Source organism: Sturnira hondurensis, unplaced genomic scaffold, assembly GCF_014824575.4.
Source record: "Sturnira hondurensis isolate 20B ecotype Veracruz unplaced genomic scaffold, ASM1482457v3 Scaffold0015056, whole genome shotgun sequence".
Lineage (NCBI taxonomy): Eukaryota > Metazoa > Chordata > Mammalia > Chiroptera > Phyllostomidae > Sturnira > Sturnira hondurensis.
Genome location: NW_028087687.1, coordinates 1592721 through 1614760, shown reverse-complemented (window position 1 = coordinate 1614760; position 22040 = coordinate 1592721). Strand labels below are relative to the sequence as shown.

The 22040-nt window shown below is 44.3% G+C and overlaps 2 protein-coding genes across 19 annotated transcripts in view; one reads left to right on the top strand and one right to left on the bottom strand.

Annotated features, from left to right (window-relative positions):
* The window catches only part of NSUN7 (NOP2/Sun RNA methyltransferase family member 7), a 38610-nt gene extending 27684 nt beyond the window's left edge, over positions 1-10926 (top strand). For 3 of the 4 annotated variants that reach the window (XM_037064279.1, XM_037064280.1, XM_037064278.1), the window contains exons 11-12: positions 6523-6646; positions 7150-10926. In XM_037064279.1, coding sequence (XP_036920174.1) covers positions 6523-6646; positions 7150-7779 — 754 coding nt within the window. In that variant the 3' untranslated portion in view covers positions 7780-10926. The remainder of the gene's footprint in view (positions 1-6522; positions 6647-7149) is intronic. The other variant, XM_037064281.1, reaches the window with a different exon arrangement.
* A 1659-nt stretch (positions 10927-12585) lies between these two features.
* The window catches only part of APBB2 (amyloid beta precursor protein binding family B member 2), a 321139-nt gene continuing 311684 nt past the window's right edge, over positions 12586-22040 (bottom strand). For 13 of the 15 annotated variants that reach the window (XM_037064262.1, XM_037064265.1, XM_037064261.1 and 10 more), the window contains 4 exons: positions 21883-21966; positions 20153-20268; positions 18370-18549; positions 12586-13868 (listed from right to left, as the gene is read on the bottom strand). In XM_037064262.1, coding sequence (XP_036920157.1) covers positions 13701-13868; positions 18370-18549; positions 20153-20268; positions 21883-21966 — 548 coding nt within the window. In that variant the 3' untranslated portion in view covers positions 12586-13700. The remainder of the gene's footprint in view (positions 13869-18369; positions 18550-20152; positions 20269-21882; positions 21967-22040) is intronic. The other 2 variants (XM_037064275.1, XM_037064268.1) reach the window with 1 other exon arrangement.

Sequence of the window (22040 nt, the reverse complement as noted above, 5' to 3'; positions counted from 1 at the left end):
AAGATTCATTTGTTGATAGTTGTGAGTTTGTTCTTTTACGGTTCATATTTTTGACCTTCCTTTTCTTAGATAAGTCCCTTTAACATTTCATATAATGATGGCTTGGTGATGGTGAACTCCTTGAACTTGACCTTATCCGAGAAGCACTTTATCTGCCCTTCCATTCTAAATGAAAGCTTTGCTGGATAAAGCAATCTTGGCCGTAGGTCTTTGGATTTCATGACTTGGAATACTTCTTTCCAGCCCCTTCTTGCCTGTAAGGTCTCTTTTGAGAAATCACCTGACAGTCTGATGGGAACTCCTTTGTAGGTGACTGTCCCCTCATCTCTTGCTGCTTCTAGGATTCTCTCCTTCATTTTAGTCTTGGCTAATGTAATGATGATGTGCCTTGGTGTGTTCCTCCTTGGGTCCAACTTCTTTGGGACTCTCTGAGCGTCCTGGATTTCCTGGAAGTCTATTTCCTTTGCCAGACTGGGGAAGTTCTCCTTTATTATTTGTTCAAATAAGTTTTCCACTTGTTGCTGTCCCTCTTCCCCTTCTGGTACCCCTATAATTTGGATGTGGGAACGTTTAAAGATGTCCTGGAGATTCCTAAGCCTCTCCTCATTTTTTTGAATTCTTGTTTCTTCATTCTTTTCTGTTTGGTTGGTTGTTTCTTCCTTCTGGTCCATTCCATTGATTTGAGTCCCAGTTTCCTTCCCATCACTATTGATTCCCTATGCATTTTGCCTCATTTCACTTAGTGTAGCCTTCATTTGTTCATCTAATTTGTGACTAAAATCAACCAGTTCTGTTAGTATCCTGATAACCAGTATTATGAACTGTGCATCAGATAGGTTGTTTACCTCTTGGTCGCGTAGATGTGTTGGCTCTGGGGCTTTGAGCTGTTCTTCTTCTTGAGCCATAATGCTTTGGTCTGTTTGTGCCTGTTATGTATGAGGTTCGGAGCCTTAGGTGTTCACCAGGGTGGGGCGACCCAGTAGCTGAGTTGTGATGATGTATGTGGGGGCGGGGTCAGAGAGGGGGCAATGGTATTTTTTTCTCCTCTCTCTCAGATTTTGGTCCCCTCTGCCGCTTCCTGTAAGCAAATTGGGCCCATCTGGTGCTGGTTCCCGGGTGTGTGGGCTTGTGCACCCTCCAGAACCCTGTGGATCTCTCCAACAAACTCTCTGTGAGCCTGGGAGCCTCTCCCGGCACCTCGACCTTTGAAAGTTTTTCAAATTGGTGCTTTTAGGCTTTAATTCCCATCGCTGGGGCCCTAGCCTGTGCAGTCTGTCTCACTGCTCACTCCTTTGCCTGGTTTACCTGTGTGTGAATGTGTGACCGCAGTCAGCCAGCCGCCTTGCGTCCTCACTGGATCCACCTGTTGCCACCCTGTGCCTGGGTAGGTCCGGTCGCTTCTTCCTGTGCCCCTCTCCGCCAGCTGCTGACTCTGCCTCTCTTACCAGTCTGGATGAATAGTTTGTTGTTGTCAGACTTCGGTACAGTTCAATTTTCTCTCTGTTCCGATTGCATTCTGGTTTCTAAATCTTTGTTGTTCATAAACTTAGTTGTGCGAGGAGGTGCAATGTTTCTACCTATGCCTCCATCTTGGCTGGAAGTTGGAGGTTCTTAATATGCATATGATTTACTTCCTTCTTGTAACTGGATATTTTTCCTCTGCCCATTCACAAGTGGACATGTTAATCACACCTATATTTCCCTTCTTGTTTTGCTTCCTTATTTAGTAACTCCTGTTGGTGGCTAGCATTCAACCTTATGTTCTGAGTGATTCTCAGCATAGTGTTAGCTAAGTGACCACCTAGTGACAAAGAGAATTATTGCAAGTATGTAACCAAATGCATCAGTGCAGATGATTCTTCATTCGGCAGGAATAAGGTTTCTATGAATTTAATATAGCAAAATGGAGGAACATCTGCATTTTATTTCACTAGGTTTTATTTTAGGTGAGCAATTATTAATGTATAATATGGTGTAAAGTACACAAATGATATTTAAGGACATATTATAAAGACAGAATGATCTGGGATTTGGGTTCAAATAAAAAAGTATACATTCAAGAGGTTTATAATTACTTGTTGGGGTTACTGTCAAAAGAATTGCTTAGGGAAGTACACTATATGGCCTCTAAAAATTATTTCTTAGTTCCCAAAGTAGCAGACTTTAGAGTGGAAAGCAGTGTTATATACCATCTAATCTGTTCACCTGTTGCTAACTTTTAACATCCCAGAAAGCGCCCCGTCATTTTGGACTCGAGTGTCATCACACTTGGTCAGTGTGACTGTTTTTGCTTGCTCCTATTGTAAAAACTTCAGTTTTATTTCATTACAGAAATACTAACTTAAAAAGAATAAATTTTTCCAAATTGTACTTAACCATTTTTAACAGTTTGAGAAGGTTGTGCACACTTTAAGTTTTCATTGGTTTTATCAAACTTCCCACCAAAATATATACTCTTATAAACTTATTTCCCCACAGTTTCACCAATGCTAGGTTTTATCAGACTTTAAATCCTCACCAGGCTGAGGTGAAAGGGTGAGATCTCACTGTGATCTAAACTTCCATTTCTCTGTTAACGAGTTTGGGCACATGTGCCCTTTCCGACCAGGCAGTGTGCTCTGGGGTAGATAAGAGTGAGTAGACTGCAAACATTTTTGTAATGCTTGAAAAAACAATTTTTCAAATACTCCCCACACATTTTAAAAGAACTGTGTGACTTTTTCTGTGTTTTAAAGTTGATATCCAATATTCATTGTAAGTTTAAATGGTCGTTAAATATAGTATTTCTGCAATGTTATGTTACACATGCGATTTAAATATATTTGTTAAGTCTTTGTAGCTGCAAATTTATCTTATTCAGTTTATGGAAAAATGATGAATTTGTTACCTATTTTACAAAGCTAGTTCTCATTGTGAAAACCAGATTGAACCTGTCAGAAAAAGTGTGACTTTAAAAAATTCAAATAGACATGTTAATATGCCCCCATGAGTTACTTGTAAATTTCATCCAAGACAGATGCCTAGAAAAAAGGGGGTGGGCAGAGGTGGGGAAGAAAGGGAGAGGGCGAGGACAGAAGGAAGTAAGTTCAAGAACAGAGCTTTTTCGGTGTTTGGTGTCCTCTTAAAGATTTCTTACCTAAACTCTGCTTTGACTCTGGAGAAGAGAGCCACACTGTTGAGTTGGGCAATTCTCGAGATAGTAACACCCCAGGACCAAGTGCTGTAACAAGGTCGGTGCCTTTTCTCCTGAGGCAGGAGAAGGGTGTTATAAAAGGGGAGGGAGGGAAGGCGGCCGTAACCCCTGGACCACGCCTGCCTCCCTGGGTCCTCGAGGGACTGAATGAGTATCTCACTACCTGAACAGTGCCTGGCCCATAACAAATGGTCGATAAATGTAGCCTGTTCCTGTTCTGTACCACTTTTCAACGGTGTCATGCCTCTTTTTCTATGTCTTGTCACTGTATATTAGGGATATTATCTGTTTTCATAGGAACCACAGATATTTTTAAATAAAAATTGCTTTACATAGAAATCTCAAATTTCTGTGTAGACAGTTGCATCAGTCTGTTCCTTATGGTTTGTTATACTGATCCTCACTTTATGTATTTTTTACAAATTTTCCTTTCATATTTTTATACTTAAATAATTTATTTATCTGCTATTTATTTTGGTAAAGGAGTAAAGTACGAATCATGCTTTATTCCCCCTCCCTCACCCAACCCTTCACTACTCCCCCCACTGATTTAAAATGCCACTGTTTTTATATGTTATAATCCTGTATATATTATAGTTATATGAGTCTCTAATTCTATCCTACTCTGTTGATGTTTGGCTATTTCTATAACAATATAACGATGTTTTAATTATAATTTTAAATGGCTTTCTTCTCAAATTTTATTTTTCTAAATTGCCAAAACCCCTACCTATATTTGTGTATCTAACAAAACAATCCAAAGATACCTAATGAGGTTAATAATTTTCTTCCTATATCTCTCCACCTCCAAATCCCGGCATGTCTAGCAGCTGGAACAGGGTCCTGACAGTCCCTTGATGAGCAGGTGTAATCCTTTCTCTTATGTGAAGGTCTGGAGGGGGCACTAGGAGAGAGGGGCCACTAGAGGGCACCAGAGTAACGGTATTTTTACCATTGGAACAGCCATACCAGTGTGTATCAGTTGAGTATCAGCCCCAGATGTGTGTGTGTACAGGCATACCTCAGAGATACTGCGGACTCGGTTCCAGAGCACCGCAATAAAGCGAGTTGAAATCTTTTCACTGGTGGAGGGTGTTGCTTTCAATTTGTAAATAATGCAGCATCTGTGGAGCGCAATAAGATGAAGCACAATAAAACAAGGTGTGCCTTTACATATTGTTACAGATTAATATTTACACTAAATATATGGAACTCTAATTTAATAATTTTTATTGAATTTATTTGGATAACCTTGGTCAATAAAATTATATAGGTTTCAGGGGTACGATCCCATAATACCTCATCTGTACACTGTATTGTGTGTTCCCCACCCGAGTCAAGTCTCCTTCCAACACCCTTCATGCTCCCTTTATGCCCTTCTGCCTGCTCCCATCCTCTCCTTCCCCTCTGGTAATCACCATACTGTGGTCTGTCTATGCTATTTTAATAAGTTTGAAAGTTGAAATATAATTCACACACCATAATTCATCAAAGTGTACAATTCAATGCTTTTTTGTATATTCAGAAAGTTGTGCAACCATCAGCACTAATTCCAGAACATTTCCCTCACCCACTAAGCAGAAGCTCAATGTCCAATAAAGAGTCACTTCTCATTCCCGTCCCCCAGCTCTTGTCAACCACTAATCCACTTTCTGTCTCTATGAACCTGTCTATTCAAGACATTTCATTGAAATTAAATTATGCAATGTCCTAATATTGTCAACTCAAAAAATGATCAAATGTCATCATTAAAGTCAGGTGTGAGACTCTAGGTATGAACTTATTTTACTATTTAAAGAAATGGACTATAAACTGGGGTGTGAAGATCATTTTGTTATGTAGGGGTAGGTTCTGTAAGGTAACTTGACCAATCTTAATTATGGATTATTACTACCATTAAAAAAGCAGATATGGCCCTGGCTGGCATGGCTCAGTGGAGTGAGTGCCAGCCTGGGAACCAAAGCATTGCTGGTTCAATTCCCAATCAGGGTACATGTCTGGGTTGCGGGTCAGGTCCCCAGTTGGGGGCGCATGAGAGGCAACCACACATTGATGTTTCTCTCCTTCTTTCCCCCTCCATTCTCCTCTCTCTAAAAATAAATAAATAAAATCTTTTAAAAAGAGCATATATCTTTTAAAAAGAGCATATATGTAGTGAAAATGTGTCATAGTCTATCAAATAAATATTTACTGAATACGTACTATGTGCTAGATACTCTTCTAGGTGCTAGGAATATATCAGTAAATTAAAACCGACAAATCCCTGCTTTCATATTTACATTGTGGAGCTATGTTCCAAATTGGTAAGAAACAATTATCTTCAGAGTATTCTTTATTAATATATAAGTAAAACTTTTTAAAAAATTATTTCTATTTGTGTAGAGAATATGTAAGAATAGACCTCAGAAATTCAATTTGTTGGTTACAAGGTTGGTGAGGGGAGCAACTAGCTCTCTTGCCTTTACAACCTATGCAGCAGTTACTGTAGTTCAGCTCAGTTCAGCATAAACACTTGTTAAATCACCACTGTGTGCCAGATGCCTTGGCGTGTCACTTGAGGTCATGTGTGTTTGCCCACATCTGAAGTGACCTCTCCATCACCTCACTTTATATCCCAGACACACGGAAATACTTGGTGTGCACCCCCTACTGGGGGCCTGACCTGGCCTGCAACCCAGGCTTGTGCCCTGACTGGGAATCCAACCGGGGACCCTTCAGTTTGCAGGTGGGGGCTCAATCCACTGAGCCACGCCAGCCAGGGTGAGAGTTGGATATTTCTGACATGAAGTCTTCATTATGTACTTTCTTGAACACTACACAATTCATCCATTAATACTCAAAAAGTTACTGGGAAGAATGTAGTTAACAATGCTAAACCAAATATTTATGTCCTAATTGTGCAAAAAGTAACCAAAAGAAGGCAGCCAGTCAGACCTTTTGTAGTTTGACAGCATGTGGAGGTACAGGGTACTTCGGATTGCACTTCTGTGATTACCACACACAGGGACCTATATTGGTTATGGGAGCCTTTTTGTTAACATATTAATGACTTAGGTAAGCGTTTTTAATTTGCTGAATGCTTGGTATTCTTGGCATAGTTTTTTAAAATGGACAACTTGGGAAGTAGAGTAAATGACAAGTTAACATGAAACATTAGAGTTTTAAAATTATACTAGTATTGTACGGCTTTGGGGTGTTATCCTAATTTGGAATTTGTGTTGATACAGCTGGTAAAACGTAATAGAAGAAAATGTGTTGCCATTTACTGTCCCCCTCCATTGGCACATCAGCCTTTCTAACTATAAACTGTTGGCTCGTGTCCGCTGCAGGCTCAGTCCTCCTGTCCTCCCGCTGTGCTCCTTAAAGGACATACAGTTGTCTGCTGACAAATGTTTCAGAATGGAGCCATCTGAAACTACCAATGGTTGTTTCCTTTCTGTTCTTACAAGGGAGGTAAGGAAAAAAGCCCCAACCCATGTCATATCTTGTCATTAAGAAACAATAAATTCTCAGGAACTTGGTGAGCATTTTGTAGTAGTGTGCTTGTTTTATAAATAACGAAAGACCAGAGTAAGAATTATTACTGTGTGGCCAAAAATAGAGAGAGAGAAATTTCTGTTTTTATCTTTATACTTCTTGTACTGAGTGTTCTTTGCTTGCCTGATCTCCACCCCCAGTTCTCCAAGCACTTCGTCACGTCTAGTTGCTCTTATGTATTTCACATGTAAGAAATAAGCTTTGTAAGTCTTTTCTTTCCTCCTGTCAGTTCATAAATGGGGAAGTTTAAGTATAAAAAAGTCATTTGCTGAGGCTCATGGGATATATTAGGACTAAGGCCTAAAACCCTTTTTCTTTTACTATACTCTACTCTTTTGCTTCTTCTGAAAGACTGATAAATATCTGTAACATACACACTAAGTTAGCGCCCACATTTAGCAATTGCTTCTCTCTTGCAGCGGGACCCATCTGAGACGGTGTCTGTGAAAGACGTTTTGGCCCGCGCTGCTGCAAAGGGTCTACTGGACGGGATTGAGTTGGGTAAACCTCCAAAACGGGAGAAGAAGAAAAAATCAAAAACAACATTGCCCAAAGCTTCTGCTACTAATACTAACAGCATTCAATTGAAAATTGCTGCGTTCCTGAATCGAGAAACTAATGCAAATATTAACCAGTCAGAGACATCGACAATGAAAACACCTCTCGCACAGAAAAGTACAACTCAAGTGGGTTCTTCCTCACAGGTCAGAAAACCCAAGCCTGCCACCAGCCCCTTAGTGCCTACATTTGTGAAGAACACACCCCCCTCCAGACCATATGAACGGCGCTCAAACTTCATGAGACCTCGCCCAGAAGACAGAATGGTTGTGCTGAAACCTGTAGAGATTGTTTTGCCTCCAGTAACGTTCCCATATTCGGCCCCTCAAGGGGTCAGACCTCAGACACTAGCTCCCTGTTTTTACTATCGCTGGGCTGGACCCAAGCCTGTTATGTCTGGTTACCTTCCCACAACGTCATTAACCAGAAAAGGGGAAAAACCTAAAAACTCACCTTCCTCCCTACTCAGACGTCGTCAACCATGGCTTTGATGGTCTTGTGTATGTTTTTTTTTAAAACGGGTCAAGAGCAGTTGATTTTTTAAAAATCTGGTATTTCTTTGAAGGTTAGACATTCCTACATAAAATACTGATTCTTTCAGTCACATAGCATCTTCTAAATGTGATAGCACCTTCAAGAGAATTAAGACAAATGAGAAACAATAATGTAGGTGATTAAGTAAAGCAAAATTCAGATTTCAACAGCTCAGTGCTGATCTGTTCTAGAATGTTCACTTGCAGACAGTTTCAGCTGTTAAAACTAGTCTCTTGTTAACTTTCAGTGTGGACTTAGGACACCACCTTTGAACATTTTCAGTCACTATCAAGGTTCATGTGTTTCTTAAATATGAACATATTCTTTCAGCGAGGGATGACATGAGTTTTGCGATGTGATTGAGGTTGAGCGTGAGTAGGGAGAACAGGAAGCCCCAGAGCCCCGGTGCGGTGTTCGGATGTCCGTTCACAGCGAAAACTGTTCCTACTAGAGGCGCTTCCAGGACCCTGAGCAGATTGAGTGTAATCAGCTCTCCCTCCTATGTACGCCCACTTCTCTCATAGAAAAGGGACTGTAAGCACATTTCCATCTAAACAGTAATAATTCTGAGGAAGAGGCAAACTAGTCAGTACAACTGACACCTATCACTGAAGAAACCCCTAAAAATTGGTTCTACTCAAAGATCAGGTCAAATATTGAAATCTACGTCATTTCAAATGGCACTCAGTAATCACATTTGGTAATTCATTTCTGATGCACAATTAAAATATAGCTATGTTAATTTTATTAAAAATCAATTTATCTTGAATGTGTCAATTGTCTACCAAGATTTGGTATGATTATCATTTCTGGGTCTATTGATTTTCTTCCATCATGGCAAAAGAAATTGCTTGACTGACACTAAATCGAGTAAGTTACAACTATAAATCCTGTTGTTCAGACACACTCATAAAGTTTGAATTTAAAGTTCTGTTTTCAGAATCCAGTTGTGTTGAACAGTGTTATGTACATTTATAAATGTTCAATTTAGGTGCCATGATTTTGGTAGAATATTATCTTCTTTCACACGAATGTTTAGGTCTATTTCAGCTCTAATGTTCTATTCTTTGTTTTCTCACTTGAAGTGAAGATAAAAAATGGTGCATGTCAGTGAAGAAAGGAAACAAAACTTTTTATACTTGAACTGGACATATTTTAAATAGCAAAAAAATTCTCATGTTAATTATGATTCTTAAAATGCACAGAAATATTTTCAATGCTCAGCTTAGTTTACTAATTTCAAAAATCCAAAACCATTTATTTCTTTGCTCTAAAAACTACAGCGCTTTGCCCTTACTCCCACACTCTGTCTGGCTAAGAGGAGTCCACGCCTCTGGGAGGCCCTTGTGGCTGAACTGAACTTGGTTGGTGTGTTACCATCCCAGGAATCTTTTGTCCCTTCCCTACCCTCTTCCCCTTGCTCGAGGCTGAAAGGAACTCCATTGTCCCAAACTAGCAGGTGTGAGATCTTCATGGTAAGCTCTAAGAAAACTCTCATTGTTAAGAAATAGTTCAGGAGACTTTTCTGGTCTCTATAGCAGCATGTGATTCGCATCGTGTCACCTGAGCTGCCTATATTCAGAATCTCCTGGCATGCATGCCACTAAATTATTTTTCTCTTTGGAAGTGTATGGGGATTCTGAATTAAACCATTCATTAGTTAAGCCTGCAGTTTTCTCCTTTGAGAGTCTTCTAAGAAGCACATTATTTAATACTTCGGTAGTCAAAAGGGAAGAGCACTGAAAGCAACACTCGAGAACTGCAGTGAAGGAGAGTCATTGGGCACATCGACATTTTTCTTTCTTGAGCTTCTGGAGAAAGGTGTTGCAAAAATCGAAAATAATAATTAATGGTATTTAGATACTCCAATAGCAAATTCAGATTTTTATCGAAATTTACCTCAAGCAAAAATGAAATTTTGTTCCTTGAGAGTTAACTGCCTTTGATAAGAGTACAAGAGATAAACTATGAATGAGGGAAAATGCAAGATGAGCAAAGAGTAAGTACATACCTTAATTTCTACTTCTTCCACATGTCCAGCACTGAAATGAAACCACATTCACCTGGTTTGTTTTCCCAGGTACCCGAGTGGGGATCTAGTGTCTGTAGGACTCTATTCTTCACTTTTCTGTCAGGTTCTTTCTAGTTCTTACCAGGTGGGAATAGGCGGTAACTGACCAAAGGTGAAATCTCATGTCACTGAAATGATTTTTGATGTAAGAGTTTGAAAATGACCAGCGTGAAGACACTAAACTTACGTTTCTATTCCTGTGTATATCTGTACATGTGGCTGAGATGTCAGATAAATGAGCCAAACACTCTATGCAGCTAAGTTTATTCTCACAACATATTACATTTAAATGTGTAAAAGTGGTCAACAGCTAAATGGGCAGAAAGCAAAACCCAACGTTCCTCCAGGGTGAAGGAGCTGCTCTGGGGGGCAGGGAGCACTCTCACGGGCCAAGCCTGAGCAGTATCTTCGTCCCCGAAGCTGAAAGACACTTCATTTTACTGGCTCTGTAGCGCGCCCGTTAGCTGTGTATTCGGGGAGCCGGGCAAGCTAACTAGAGAGGAAGAGTTTTCCTGGTCAAACTGTGCGAACCTGAGGGAAATGCTCTTGGCAGTGCGTATGAAGTCTTGAATCTGCGTCGCAGTGCTTACGGAAACCAGTGTCACGCCAGCGGAGGGGGGAAGGCTCAGGGCTTTTCCTGAGTGGCCTTCTGCAGAATAATCTCCCCAGTGACCACCATAAAATCATGACGTGGGATTTTTAAAAAACCAGCAGTGCCAACAGGTGATCAGCAAGAGCTTATTTTAATGGAAATGAGCCTAATGTCCCTTCATGCAGGAAGACACAAACAAAACCAATGGTTCTAATCAGCGACGGGTGGACACAGAGGGCAGGTGGACACGTGTCTGCCTTTCAGATGAGACCGCACGCGTCGGGACGGATATAAAAACGAAGCACCCTGGCGGTGCTCTAGTTCACCAAGTAAAAACCTCGGCCTCGGGCGTGTTGGCCACTCCCCCCAATGCTGCCAAGGAGCGTGGACGGGAGGTGGCGGGTCTGTGTCTATCTGGCTGCTGTTAAAAAATAAAAGGAACTTTAAGCATTTTGCCTTTTCTTCTACATATTCCAATAAAAATGTGACTACAAATCATTACAAAACCACCTTTTAGGCAATGTATATAGTCCACTGAGAGAATATCCAGTAAAGATAATACATTAACACAATAATGCAGTATATTTCAGTAAAAATAGAATAAATAAAAATATCTTAAGCTGTATTTAACAAGGTAATTAAAAAAATGGTCAGACATACAAGGCATCTTGAACATGGCTGCCTGTTTACCGAATCACAGATACAAAGAATGCATAGATAACTGAAGTGTCGCTACAATATCAGGTAACACACCGGCACCTTTCACAGGAAAGTGCACACACGTCTTCATACAGACTTTTTGGCCATGGCAGAAAGTGTCTGAACATACTGCTTAACATAATTATTTTACAAAACTGCATTTAGTATGCAAAGCTATCTTCAAAGCAGCTGCAGTGAAGTTTTCAATACGTCGCGGCTATCATTCATCTTAATGTGCCCTAGAATTGCATATATAGTCAGTTTGCTCCTTAAAGCTAGCTCAGTATTCTTGACCCTGAAAACAGACAGATGCCTTAAAATGAACAGGGGACTCTGGTAGAGATTGCCAAGATAAAACTGTACCAGTTGTCAGAGTTTTGAGGTTTATCATACTAATATGGCGGGGATCACGTGTGGGGATCAAGGTGGAAGATGATCATCCCTGAATTTCAAGCAGCTTTCAAAGGGCACGCTGAGGACTTTCTTAATGCAGTAACTCCTTAAGGTGGCACTGGTTACTTCAGATACAAGTGTACAGGCTGGTGAGAAGTGTCATCTAGAGTGGCATCTTTTCTGCCCCAACACTCAGGTGCCAGCAACATTCCAGGACTCAGAGGGAACAGAGGCAGGGGGGCCTCTGCCACGCGACACAGCACCTCTGGAAGTCTCCCGGGTTGCACAGGCTGTGGCCGCATGGAGACTCCTGTCCTCAGCGACACGCCTGGCACGCGCTGCGGGAGAACAGTCCTGGGCTGAGAGGAAGCGAGGGTTTATAATTCATACCACTGCGCACGTCCCTGCCCATACGGGGAATCCTGAGACCTCCGGGCAGTAACTGCGTACGCCCAGAGGAACTGTGGAAAGACTTCCTGGCGGGTGTGGAAACGGCGTAACTTAAAACTGGGAGTTAGGAAGCATGGGCCCTGATTTTGGTGAGACCTGAGGCTAGGTGACTGGGCCTCTGGGTACTTTGTGTTTTTATTTCCCAAATGTGTTTAGTACCTTCTCTCCCTTATAAGGCTCTAGTGTGGTAAGAATGTGAAACCATTTGACAAGTACATAGCAGAGGATAAACATAAAGCAGTTACTTTTATCACTGGATATTGTAAAGTGTTAATTTTGACATTAAAAGCAAGCAAAACTAAAGTGTAGATGGATCTCTTTAGCAAATCTCTTATAAAACAATATTAACAAGGGTCTAAATCTGAACCTTAGAGCCAAGTTTCATATCTAGACGGAGGAGCAGGGAAGCCCTCGTTTTGGGAAACTTATTAAGCAGTACATTGCTCTTATGTACATTTTGCTCAGATATGAAATTGTTTAATCTTGAAAATATAACAAAAACAATATAAATTAAAAAACATATCTAGTGGAGTCCAACAAATACTAACAGTAAATACATAAATTCGAGCAGGTTCGATTTAATGTAATTTGTTGCCATGGAAAATACGGGATGGACAGACAGCGTCCTGGACAAAAAGCATCAGGGTGAGACTGAGCCAGACCCTAGCAGAACGTTCACCGAGGAGGTGGACCAACGAGACACCACAGCGACGACCGAAAGTACAGATGGCATCTCCTCAAATGCAAATTGCATATCGGCTGATTACTGAACTAAGGAAAAAAGGCTTCCGGGGAATATTTCATTTTAATGTGGTTTATGTAGAGAACAGCCCTAGGGAACTTCATTTCTCTGGTTGCATTGTACAGCATAAGGCAGAAGTTTGAGTATGTCCCATCCAAGATGCACTGCGACTGTGTTGACCTCTTTCTTGATCAGTTTGAAAACCATCGGGAAAGAAAGGCTATTTTCGTTTGATTTTAATTGCGGAAATTTGGTTTGTTTTCAATTTTGAGTTTCACTTTCTTCCAATAGCCCACAAACAGCTGTTTGACGTGACATGGACAGACAGGAAACGGCGTCCGTGTGTCAAAGAGCTCGTCCGTGTGTCGGAGAGCCACCGGCTGGCCTCCGCACGGACGCCAAGAGACCAACCCAAAGGTTCAACATTGTGAGGAACTAACACAAAAACCCAGCGTCCTAGTCTTACAGCATCTCAGTGGTTTCTGGTACAGTGTCTACGCCAACGCGGAAAGCGGGGCAGAGCGCTGCGGGACGTAAAGGTGTCGTGGCAGGGCCAGTCGAGAGGACCAGGAAAGTAACCCGGGCGTCATTCACTCTGGGGACTCAGCATCGATTCATCGGGAGGGGTGCGGCCACATTCTTCTCTGTGTGTGTGAAGGTAAGGAATGTCCACGGTATTTACAATAAGAAAAAGACCTTCCACTGCTCATGGTGTAACTTACTGACAGCAAAAAAAAGTAGCCATGCTTCTTTCCCTATCACATGACGGTGGCAAGACGAGAGAACATGCTTGTCTAACACTGTGGTGAAGGGTGAGTTCTCTGAAGACAAAGCATCAGCAGCCGAATGGAAGGCCGGGCGGCGGTTCTTCACCGTTGGCGGAGCTGTTCCATCTTCAGGTCAGTGGTACGGGATCCTTTACCGTAGGCAGCTATGGCGTTTCTGTGACCGGGCGTTTCTGTTTCAAAGTGTCAATGAGGGACAAGACCCCGCGTTTTACATTGGTCGTGACTCTTCTGGTCACGGAGTCCGCTGGCGGCGGCGGCGGCCGTACTTTCTGCGAAGGCGGCCTGGCTACCAAGCACTTCTGGTATCGCAACTGAAATGAAACAGAACACGGTTTACGCCCTTAATGACGTGCCATCCCTCCTGTTCAATGTGATGTTAATTAATCGTTAGTGCATCTACTCCCAAAGTTAACCTCCTAGCTCCCAAACACGAATCCAAGATTTTAGTAATCTTTTTCTTAAAGTGGAGTGTCTTAAGTTTTCTTAAAAGATCACGAGGCTCGATAAGGGTGCTTTGCCATCCTTTTCTTCCACCTCCACTCTCCACTTGTTCTCTGTACCGATAGGCTGCAGTTCAGGTACCTCGAGGTCAGAGAGCAAGTCTAAGTCGTAATGGATTAATTTTTAAAAATCCATTAGTACTGGTAACACGAACAGTTTCTTATCCTTCAGAAGTATGACAACACAATACACCTGCTTTTGTATTAAGGCAAAGATAAGTAATTCTTCAAAAGAAAAAGAAAAAAAAAGAAAAAGAAAAAGAAAAAGAAAAAGAGAAAGGATTGGGGGAGGGATTAAGCTTTTCCAAAGGGGCATGGACAGGGTGAGTGCGTGTGGCTGCTGAGCCACTCGAGTGACTCTGAGTTACTCTGAGCCTCAGTTTCTCCAATTGTAGAATGGCTGAAGAATGGGGGACCTTTCCTATGATTAAGGCATACTTGTAGAAAGCCTAAAATAGGCCTGACAATGCAGAAGGCATTCATAAATGCTTGTTCCCTTCCCTATCTCCTGCTTTAATTAAAAAAGAATGACTAATGAACGGATTTCAGGACACATTTCATATACGAGTCTAAATCTTAATGAATTTATTTTAAAAATCCATTAGTACTGGCATCAGAGACAGTTTCCATCCTTCAGAAATATAACACAATCCACCTACTTTTGTATGAGTGCAAAGACATAATTTTTCCAAATTAGATAAAAAGGTTAAAATTTATCAAATGCTTTTTTCTAATCCAGGCACTTGAAAATATTTCCATGGCTGTTTTTTTAAAAATCCACTTAAATATTAACAAGTTCCTCAGCATAGTTATAAAATAGGCTGAAGCTTCCTCCTGAGAAGCATGCACTGTCTTCAGCGAGATTCTTGGTCATAAGTTCGGTAGCAGGCTACCACAGGCTAGCCCCTCCCACCCAACTGCATGGAAAAAGGACTTCTCTGGTGCCTCCTCCGTGGAAGGTATCTTTCTAGGTCTGCATCACATACCAGACCACACACTTCCAAAGCTCAGAGTTACACATGGGCAGTTGTGGCAACACTGGACTGGGCCTTCCTAGTGCTAAGTAGATGCACCCAGTGTGAATTCACTAAGACTCCATCTCTGCCTTACTCTAAATTTCACCAAAGTAGTTTCAGCTGAGCCTCTACCACGTGGCTGCAAAATATGCCTAACAGGCAGATCCAAAAGAATGTGTTACCACCCAGCACAGACATCTGAGATGGTACAAATGCATGCATAGATATTTTATTATTTAAAAAAAATCCTCACCTGAGGATATGATTTTATTGATTTTGGGGGCAGAGCGGGGGAGAGAAAGAGAAAGACCAGTGTGGGAGCAAGACCTGTGCCCGCACTGCACAAAGATCTGTGCCCGCACTGTGCACAGACCCACCACCTGTCTCTGAATGGGGTGGCATTCCAACCAGCTGAGCCACCCAGCCAGGGCGCAGAGGTGGCTCCGACAGACAGCCACACATGTGAATCAAGAGGAAATTCTCTGCACTAGAATCGCTGGCTTCAGAGTGTTGAGAAAAGTTTCATCTTTATCAATATGCCTCTTATAGGACTGGTTAAGCCACTTCAGCGGCTGCCCTAATACCATAAAATTGTAAGCAAATGAGTAAAACTACTGCTTCTAAGATACAGAATGGGTCTGGGAATCAGAAAATGCACTGTAACCAGTGATAAAGCTAATAATTTAATTGTCACCAGCATTTAAAATGTACAATTAAGGCTGAAAGCCATTCATTTTATGACTAAAGCCATCTGTTATGATCATTGGCAATTTCAGGAAATACCTAAACAGTCACCCTCCATTTTTGCTTGGCTGAACTCCCCCAGTCTCTCTTCCTCACACAGCACCTGCATCCCGTCTCAGCCTCCCTCACCAGGGCAGGAGGTTCACCTTGCCCCCCCACCCCCGCCCTCGTTCTGCTTCTTCACATGCAGAACCCTGGCTCCCAAGGACAAGGGCGACTGCACTGACAAAGGACGGTGGTGCGAGGGCAGGCAGATGACGAGCACACACACCGGGCCTCCCCTTCTCTCCTCCCTCCTCCCGCTCCCTGTCAGAGGGGTCTTTTGTGATAAACGTCAACCAGCTCCCTTTTGTGGTTCCCCACCTTGGCCGTCCACGCCCTTTCCCGTCGTGCTTAACCTCGTCCTACAGCAACGTGCGGTATGTAAACCACAGACCCCCCTACTTCTCTTCACTCCACCTGTTCTCGGACCACAGCACCTTATGCCCGGTCTCAACATTACTCTAACCCAGCGATTTTCAAGTGCTGTGCCCTGAGACCTTTTAACACCTGCACTACCTGACTATTTAGTCAGGGGCACCGACCTCTCTCCCCTGAGACTGTCAAATAAAAAAATGACAACAGTCAAGGCAGCAACAGCCATCCAATTGTGAGTGAATCAAAATTTTGCCTACTTTTTTTTTTGTCTGATAGGCAAAAGATACATTTTACTTAAAATACAAATAAAAATATATGTATTTTTTTACAGATTTTATTTATTTATCTTTAGAGGGGAAGGGAAGGAGAGAGGGAGAGAAATATCAATGTATGGTTGCCTCTCGTGCGTCCCCTGCCAGGAAATGGCCTGCAACCCAGGCATGTGCCCGACTGGGAATCGAACCGTGATCGTGTGGTTCGCAGGCCGGAGCTCAATCCACTGAGCTACACCAGCCAGGGCTAAAAATATATGTATTATTAAATAAAAATATATTTTATTAATTAGTATTATGTGCCATGAGATGAAAAAGGTTGAAAATCACTGCTCTAACCCAATTAGCAGGCTAAGCCCTCCAACCCGCCCCCCAATCTACCACCAAGATCTTGTCCCCGACTGTGTGTGTGTGTGTGTGTGTGTGTGTGTGTGTGTCTCCATTTCAGTCCGGCTTTACTGGTCCATCTCCCCCGTCCTGAAGCAGATGTGCAAACCCCTCAATGCTGTGCTGCACGCTACTTGCCCTTTCCCGTCTGACTCTCTAAGTGACCCCCTCGCAGGCCTCCCCTCCTTGTTCCTTCCAGTCACTCCTCCATCCAGTGCGGCTTTACACTTTCAGTTATAACACTTTCTATACTACCAGAATTTTGTTTACATCTCTTCCCCCCATGTACCCAAACTCTGTAGCTCAAGGACCCTTTCTTAACCCTACTTGAACTTCCAGAGTCCAGCCCACAAGCGGTGGACTGAACCAGAGGAAGCAACGCCATCCCGCAGCCTCGTAACTCTCCACACCGACTTTCAGGCCATCTGCTCCTGATTCCAGTACTCACGCCGCTGCCCCGGGTTAGACGCCCTCATCCGGACCAGCCACCTGGCCTCCTGGTTGGCCTCCCCACCCCAGCCTTGCCCTTTCAACCCATCTTCCACTTTCTTTTCTTTTGCTCTCAAGTGAACTTTTAAAACCTACTATGGCCAATTCACTTTCCTGCTTCAGAATCTCTGCGGAAGATAAACACCGTGGGGCACCCTCACAGGCACTTCATAATGTGGACCTGCATCCTCTCACTCGGTTCCCCCAACCCAGCCTGCTGTTGAAATACACCGTGCATCAGGATTGATGCTTATGCTCACGTATGTCCCTCATTTTTACTAGAACTTTATCAGTGCCCAGCATCGTCGGTGCTCAGAGGATATCTGCAAAATGAATGTGACAAAGTCTTGGCCCACACATGGTGCCAAGGGCACTGGCGTTCTCACCCAGGGCACGTAGGAATGAACTGCACACTCCGTCACCACTCTGTGTCTGGGGGCCTGCTCTTTCCTCTGAGCCTCTGTTTTCTGATCACTAAAGCAACTAACAACTACCAAACAGGACTGTTGTAAGGATCAAATTAATAGATATAAAGTAAATAAAATACGTAAGAACAATGCTCAAAAACCAACTACCAAAAATGAAAATCACCCCCAAAACACGACACTAAAGTACTGAGCTGGTTCCCAACAACACCAGCTCACGCATGACCAACATTTCCCGATCACGCCATGAAACTAATCCGGGATCAAGAGCCGAGAGTCCTCCGACCTGTGGTCTCAGAGATCGTGCTTTTCCACGGTACTGTGGAGTCTCACCAGAATTTGGCCCAACCTGGCCCTGCTTCTTGCAGGTCTCCTCGCTGCTTGACACGGCAACCTTTGTCACAATCGATTCCCGCCACAGGAACGAGTGTTACAAAGCAAAGCACTACTTTCAAGGTTAGGCTTTTCTCCTTTTGAATCCGTAACTCTGTTCTAATGTACGGCACGTGACGCATCAGCAGGGGCGTGCGGGTCGGACGAGCCCCGGCAGAGGCCGACTCACCATGCAGGCGGCCTGCACCGCCTCGGACACGTTGCCGGCGTTCGGCTCGCACCAGAAGACGTGGCACTCGAAGCGCTGGTTGCCAGTGTCCATGATGAAGGCAAAGGTGTGGATGTCCTTCCCGACGCCCATGAAGGACAGAAACCGCACACGGCACTCCACTAAGACTTCCTCTTCACTCTGCAAGACACGCCGTTCAGCAGCCCACTCTCTCTGGGGAGCCAGGCAGCCGTCACCGACACACTCGGGCCTTCAATCACAGAATCAAGCTTAGAGTGGCTACTGATAGGATTAAAAATATACATAGCCAGACTGAATTTAGGAAGCACTTGTCCTTTTCTAGAAAGGCAAGTACCTACAAGTGACTGGAAAGGCCCTCACTGCCGTGGGCGTCGCATCATGGCAATTAGTCTTGCTCTGACCCACACACAACCGTGGTGTGTGGGCTGCCCCCGGAAACCGCCCCCGTTGGCTGTGATCCACGCCTGCAAGTTCACTGAGGATGGGACAAAGTCGTATACTTCTTACGCCTTGCCCACAGGGGACACCCAGTGGCTATACGCACATTTGCCCAGGTGAGACCCCCGGAAACCCCACAGCACCCAGAGAAAAGGAACCACGGGCTCTCTCCATCCAGGTCTTCACAAGCTAAGCGGCATGCTGAATCATGTTTCTCTCTAAAACTGTGTAAAACAAAAAGTTGCCAAATCTTTTTTTTTTTTTTACAAACTGGTCCACATGGTATTTGTATGACGCAGTGTGAAGAGCTGTTCAGATTGAATCTTTATGAACACCATATCCCTTGCAACAACCGTAGGCAATTTTTAAATTAGTATATACATCCAGTACATCAACTTCTGGACCATTCATGTCTTAAACTATTAAGTATTCACCTGGGTGCTGTGGGGTTGTTAACAGGCCAACTATGCTGGCCTGAGAGGCTGGAAAGTTTTCTCGGGAGAAATGACGTTCAAGTTGAAATCTGGGTAGTGCAAAGGCATGTAGCACTGGAGTGGCACCTGCAGAAACCGAGGCAGGAAGGGGTATGACATGTTCGACAACCAGAGGAAACTCCAGCTCACATGCTGGAAGGGCAGGCAGGGTCAATGAGCACCTTACCCTCCTTTAGAAGGTGACCTGGGCTTGGAGGTGACCTGCTCATGGACAGAAGAGCAGGCTAAAGACTTGCGGTCTTTCCACACCAGGTCTACCCACAGGCAGAGAAGCGGTAAAGAGCCTGGAGCCAGACTGCTGTATTCAAACTCTGGCCATGCTATGTCCAGCTCTGTGGCCTTGGGTAGTTACTTACCTCTCTGGGCCTCTGTGTCTTCAACCACGGAATTGGGATAATCTGAGTTGAGGCGAACGCTGGCCTATCTGAAGATGACCAGTGGCCCCTGCTACTATCAAACTGTAGGACCTCCCACGACAGAAGCATCTCCTGCACCCCAACCCCAGAAAACACGGCCCGGGCAATACCGGGGCCCAGACAGTGAGTGGCCAGAGAACCACACCATTGGCGAGTTACACTAGTATCATCCAGGCCCCCTGAGCCCCAGAACAGAAGCTCCTGAGTCCAGAGGAAAGCAGAGGCACGCAGAGGTCCAGACCCAAAAAGCAACATCTTCCCTTTTCTTCGTAAATGTGGGCTATTGTAATCCTAAGCAAACACAGCTCCCCAGAGGTCACACCTTGGCTGCACTTCTAAATTCCTCGGAAGATTACTGTGTCCGAAACAATGCTGTAACCCAGACGGGCTAACTGTGTCTACGACCCTCCTCACCTTTTCACTGATGACAGTCACAGTGGCATCGGCCACGTTCATGTTCACCGATGGCCAGTCCTCCTTGTTGGATGAGGTCATTAGATTTTCTATGGCATTGTTCAGGGTATCCATTCCTGAATGGATGGAAGAAATCGTTGAAAAGGTCCTAAAGCAACTTATCACTCTCCGATGGGGCCCAGATCACCCAGGAACAGCCACATCCAGGCTGATCTTTTCCTTACAGCCCCAGAAGACATTTCATTTCTCATGTTTGCTTAAAAAAAAAAAAGGCTAGCGTTTTCAACAGAAAGGTCACGAGGACTCTACGACGCAGCGTGTGACGGCCTAATGGGATGACGTGCGCCTCTCTCTCTCTCCAAGGCTTCCCCAGCCCTGAATGTGTGAACGGCACTCACACACTGTTTTTCCAAGCACGGAGCCTTGTGACGGGGGACCCAACCGAAGCCAGCACCTGCCAGGCCACCCTAATCTCTCTCCCTTTTGCTTTCTCACTTCACCCAGGCCACACATGGGCGGCACCTCACAGAAGCTGTGCGGGCTGTTCAACGGGCACCTCCACTGGGTGTTCCCACAGCCGTTTTTTGGGCGAATGGGCTGACACCTCTATTGAGATATTATCCATTCACTTGAAGTGTATAATTCATGGTGTTTTAGTCTGTTCACTGGGTTGTTGTGCAACCATCACCACAATCAACTTTAGAGCATTTTCGTCAGCCCCCAAAGAAACCCTATACCGTTTAAGATTCACCCTCCACTCCTCCCAGCCCCGCAGCCCTGGCCAATCACCGACTTCATTTCTGCCCCTAGAGAGCTGCCTGTTCTGGACACGTCATTCAAGTGGATGCACAGAGGATGCGGTCCTTTGTCACTGGCTTCCTTCATTTAGCATGATGTCGTCAAGGGTGCCCCTTGTTGCAGCGTGTGCCTGTACTTCATTCCCTTTTCTTGCCAAATAGAACCCCTTTGTCCAGCAGTATCACGTTCTCCTCGTCCATTTGCCAGTTGGTGGACATCTGGTTTCTATCTACTTTTTGATTATTACAATAATGCCACTGTGACCATTCCTATACACATTTCTGAGTGGGTGGATGTTTTCACTGCACTGGGGTACATGCCCGGGGGCAGAACTTCCGGGTCAAATGGTAACTCTATGCCTAATCATGTGAGGAACTGCTCGGCTGTCTCCCAAGGCAGCTGCATCACTGCACAGCGCCCCTCTCCCAAAACACGTGAGCGTTCTGACTGCTACACAGCCTCTTCCGTGCAGGTAGAGGCCGTGTCGTCCAGCCTCCCTGCAGCCTGCTAAGGCCCAGCTCAGCAAGGTCAGCCCCTGGGATGTGAGCTGAGTGCTGTGTGGCTGCTTCTGGGCCACACAACTTGGAAGGAAAGTATGCGGGCTGCCTCAGCCCTGCCTCCCTGGCCACCAGCTGACGAGAACTGAAGCAGGCACCCCACCTGAGAACAGCAAGGCCCGGGGATCATACTTCTCTGGAATTCTGGGTAAACAAGAAAGACATGCCTGCTTTATTCAAGTCCCTATATTCTGGGGATTAAAGGACAGCAACTTAGTCTGTCCTCATTGCTCTTTTGATTGGGGCTGCCTGTGTGCTCTGGCTGGTGACGGTGTGAACAGAAAGGGGTAAGACACTAGAGCCACCCTTCCCGGAGGTGTGTCCCAGGTGTCCCCAACCACCTGCAAAGGAGAAAGACACAAAGGGTTCACATACCGACTGGTCTGTCCACGGGTAACATGCCCAGGTACTGCACGTGGAACTTCTGCACCAGCTCGGTCTTTGGTGTTGGGAAATCTACTACAGGGAACAAAAGCAACACGTCCTTCTCTGGGGCTGCACCGCGCGTCTGAAAAGCAGCCACAACCCTGTGC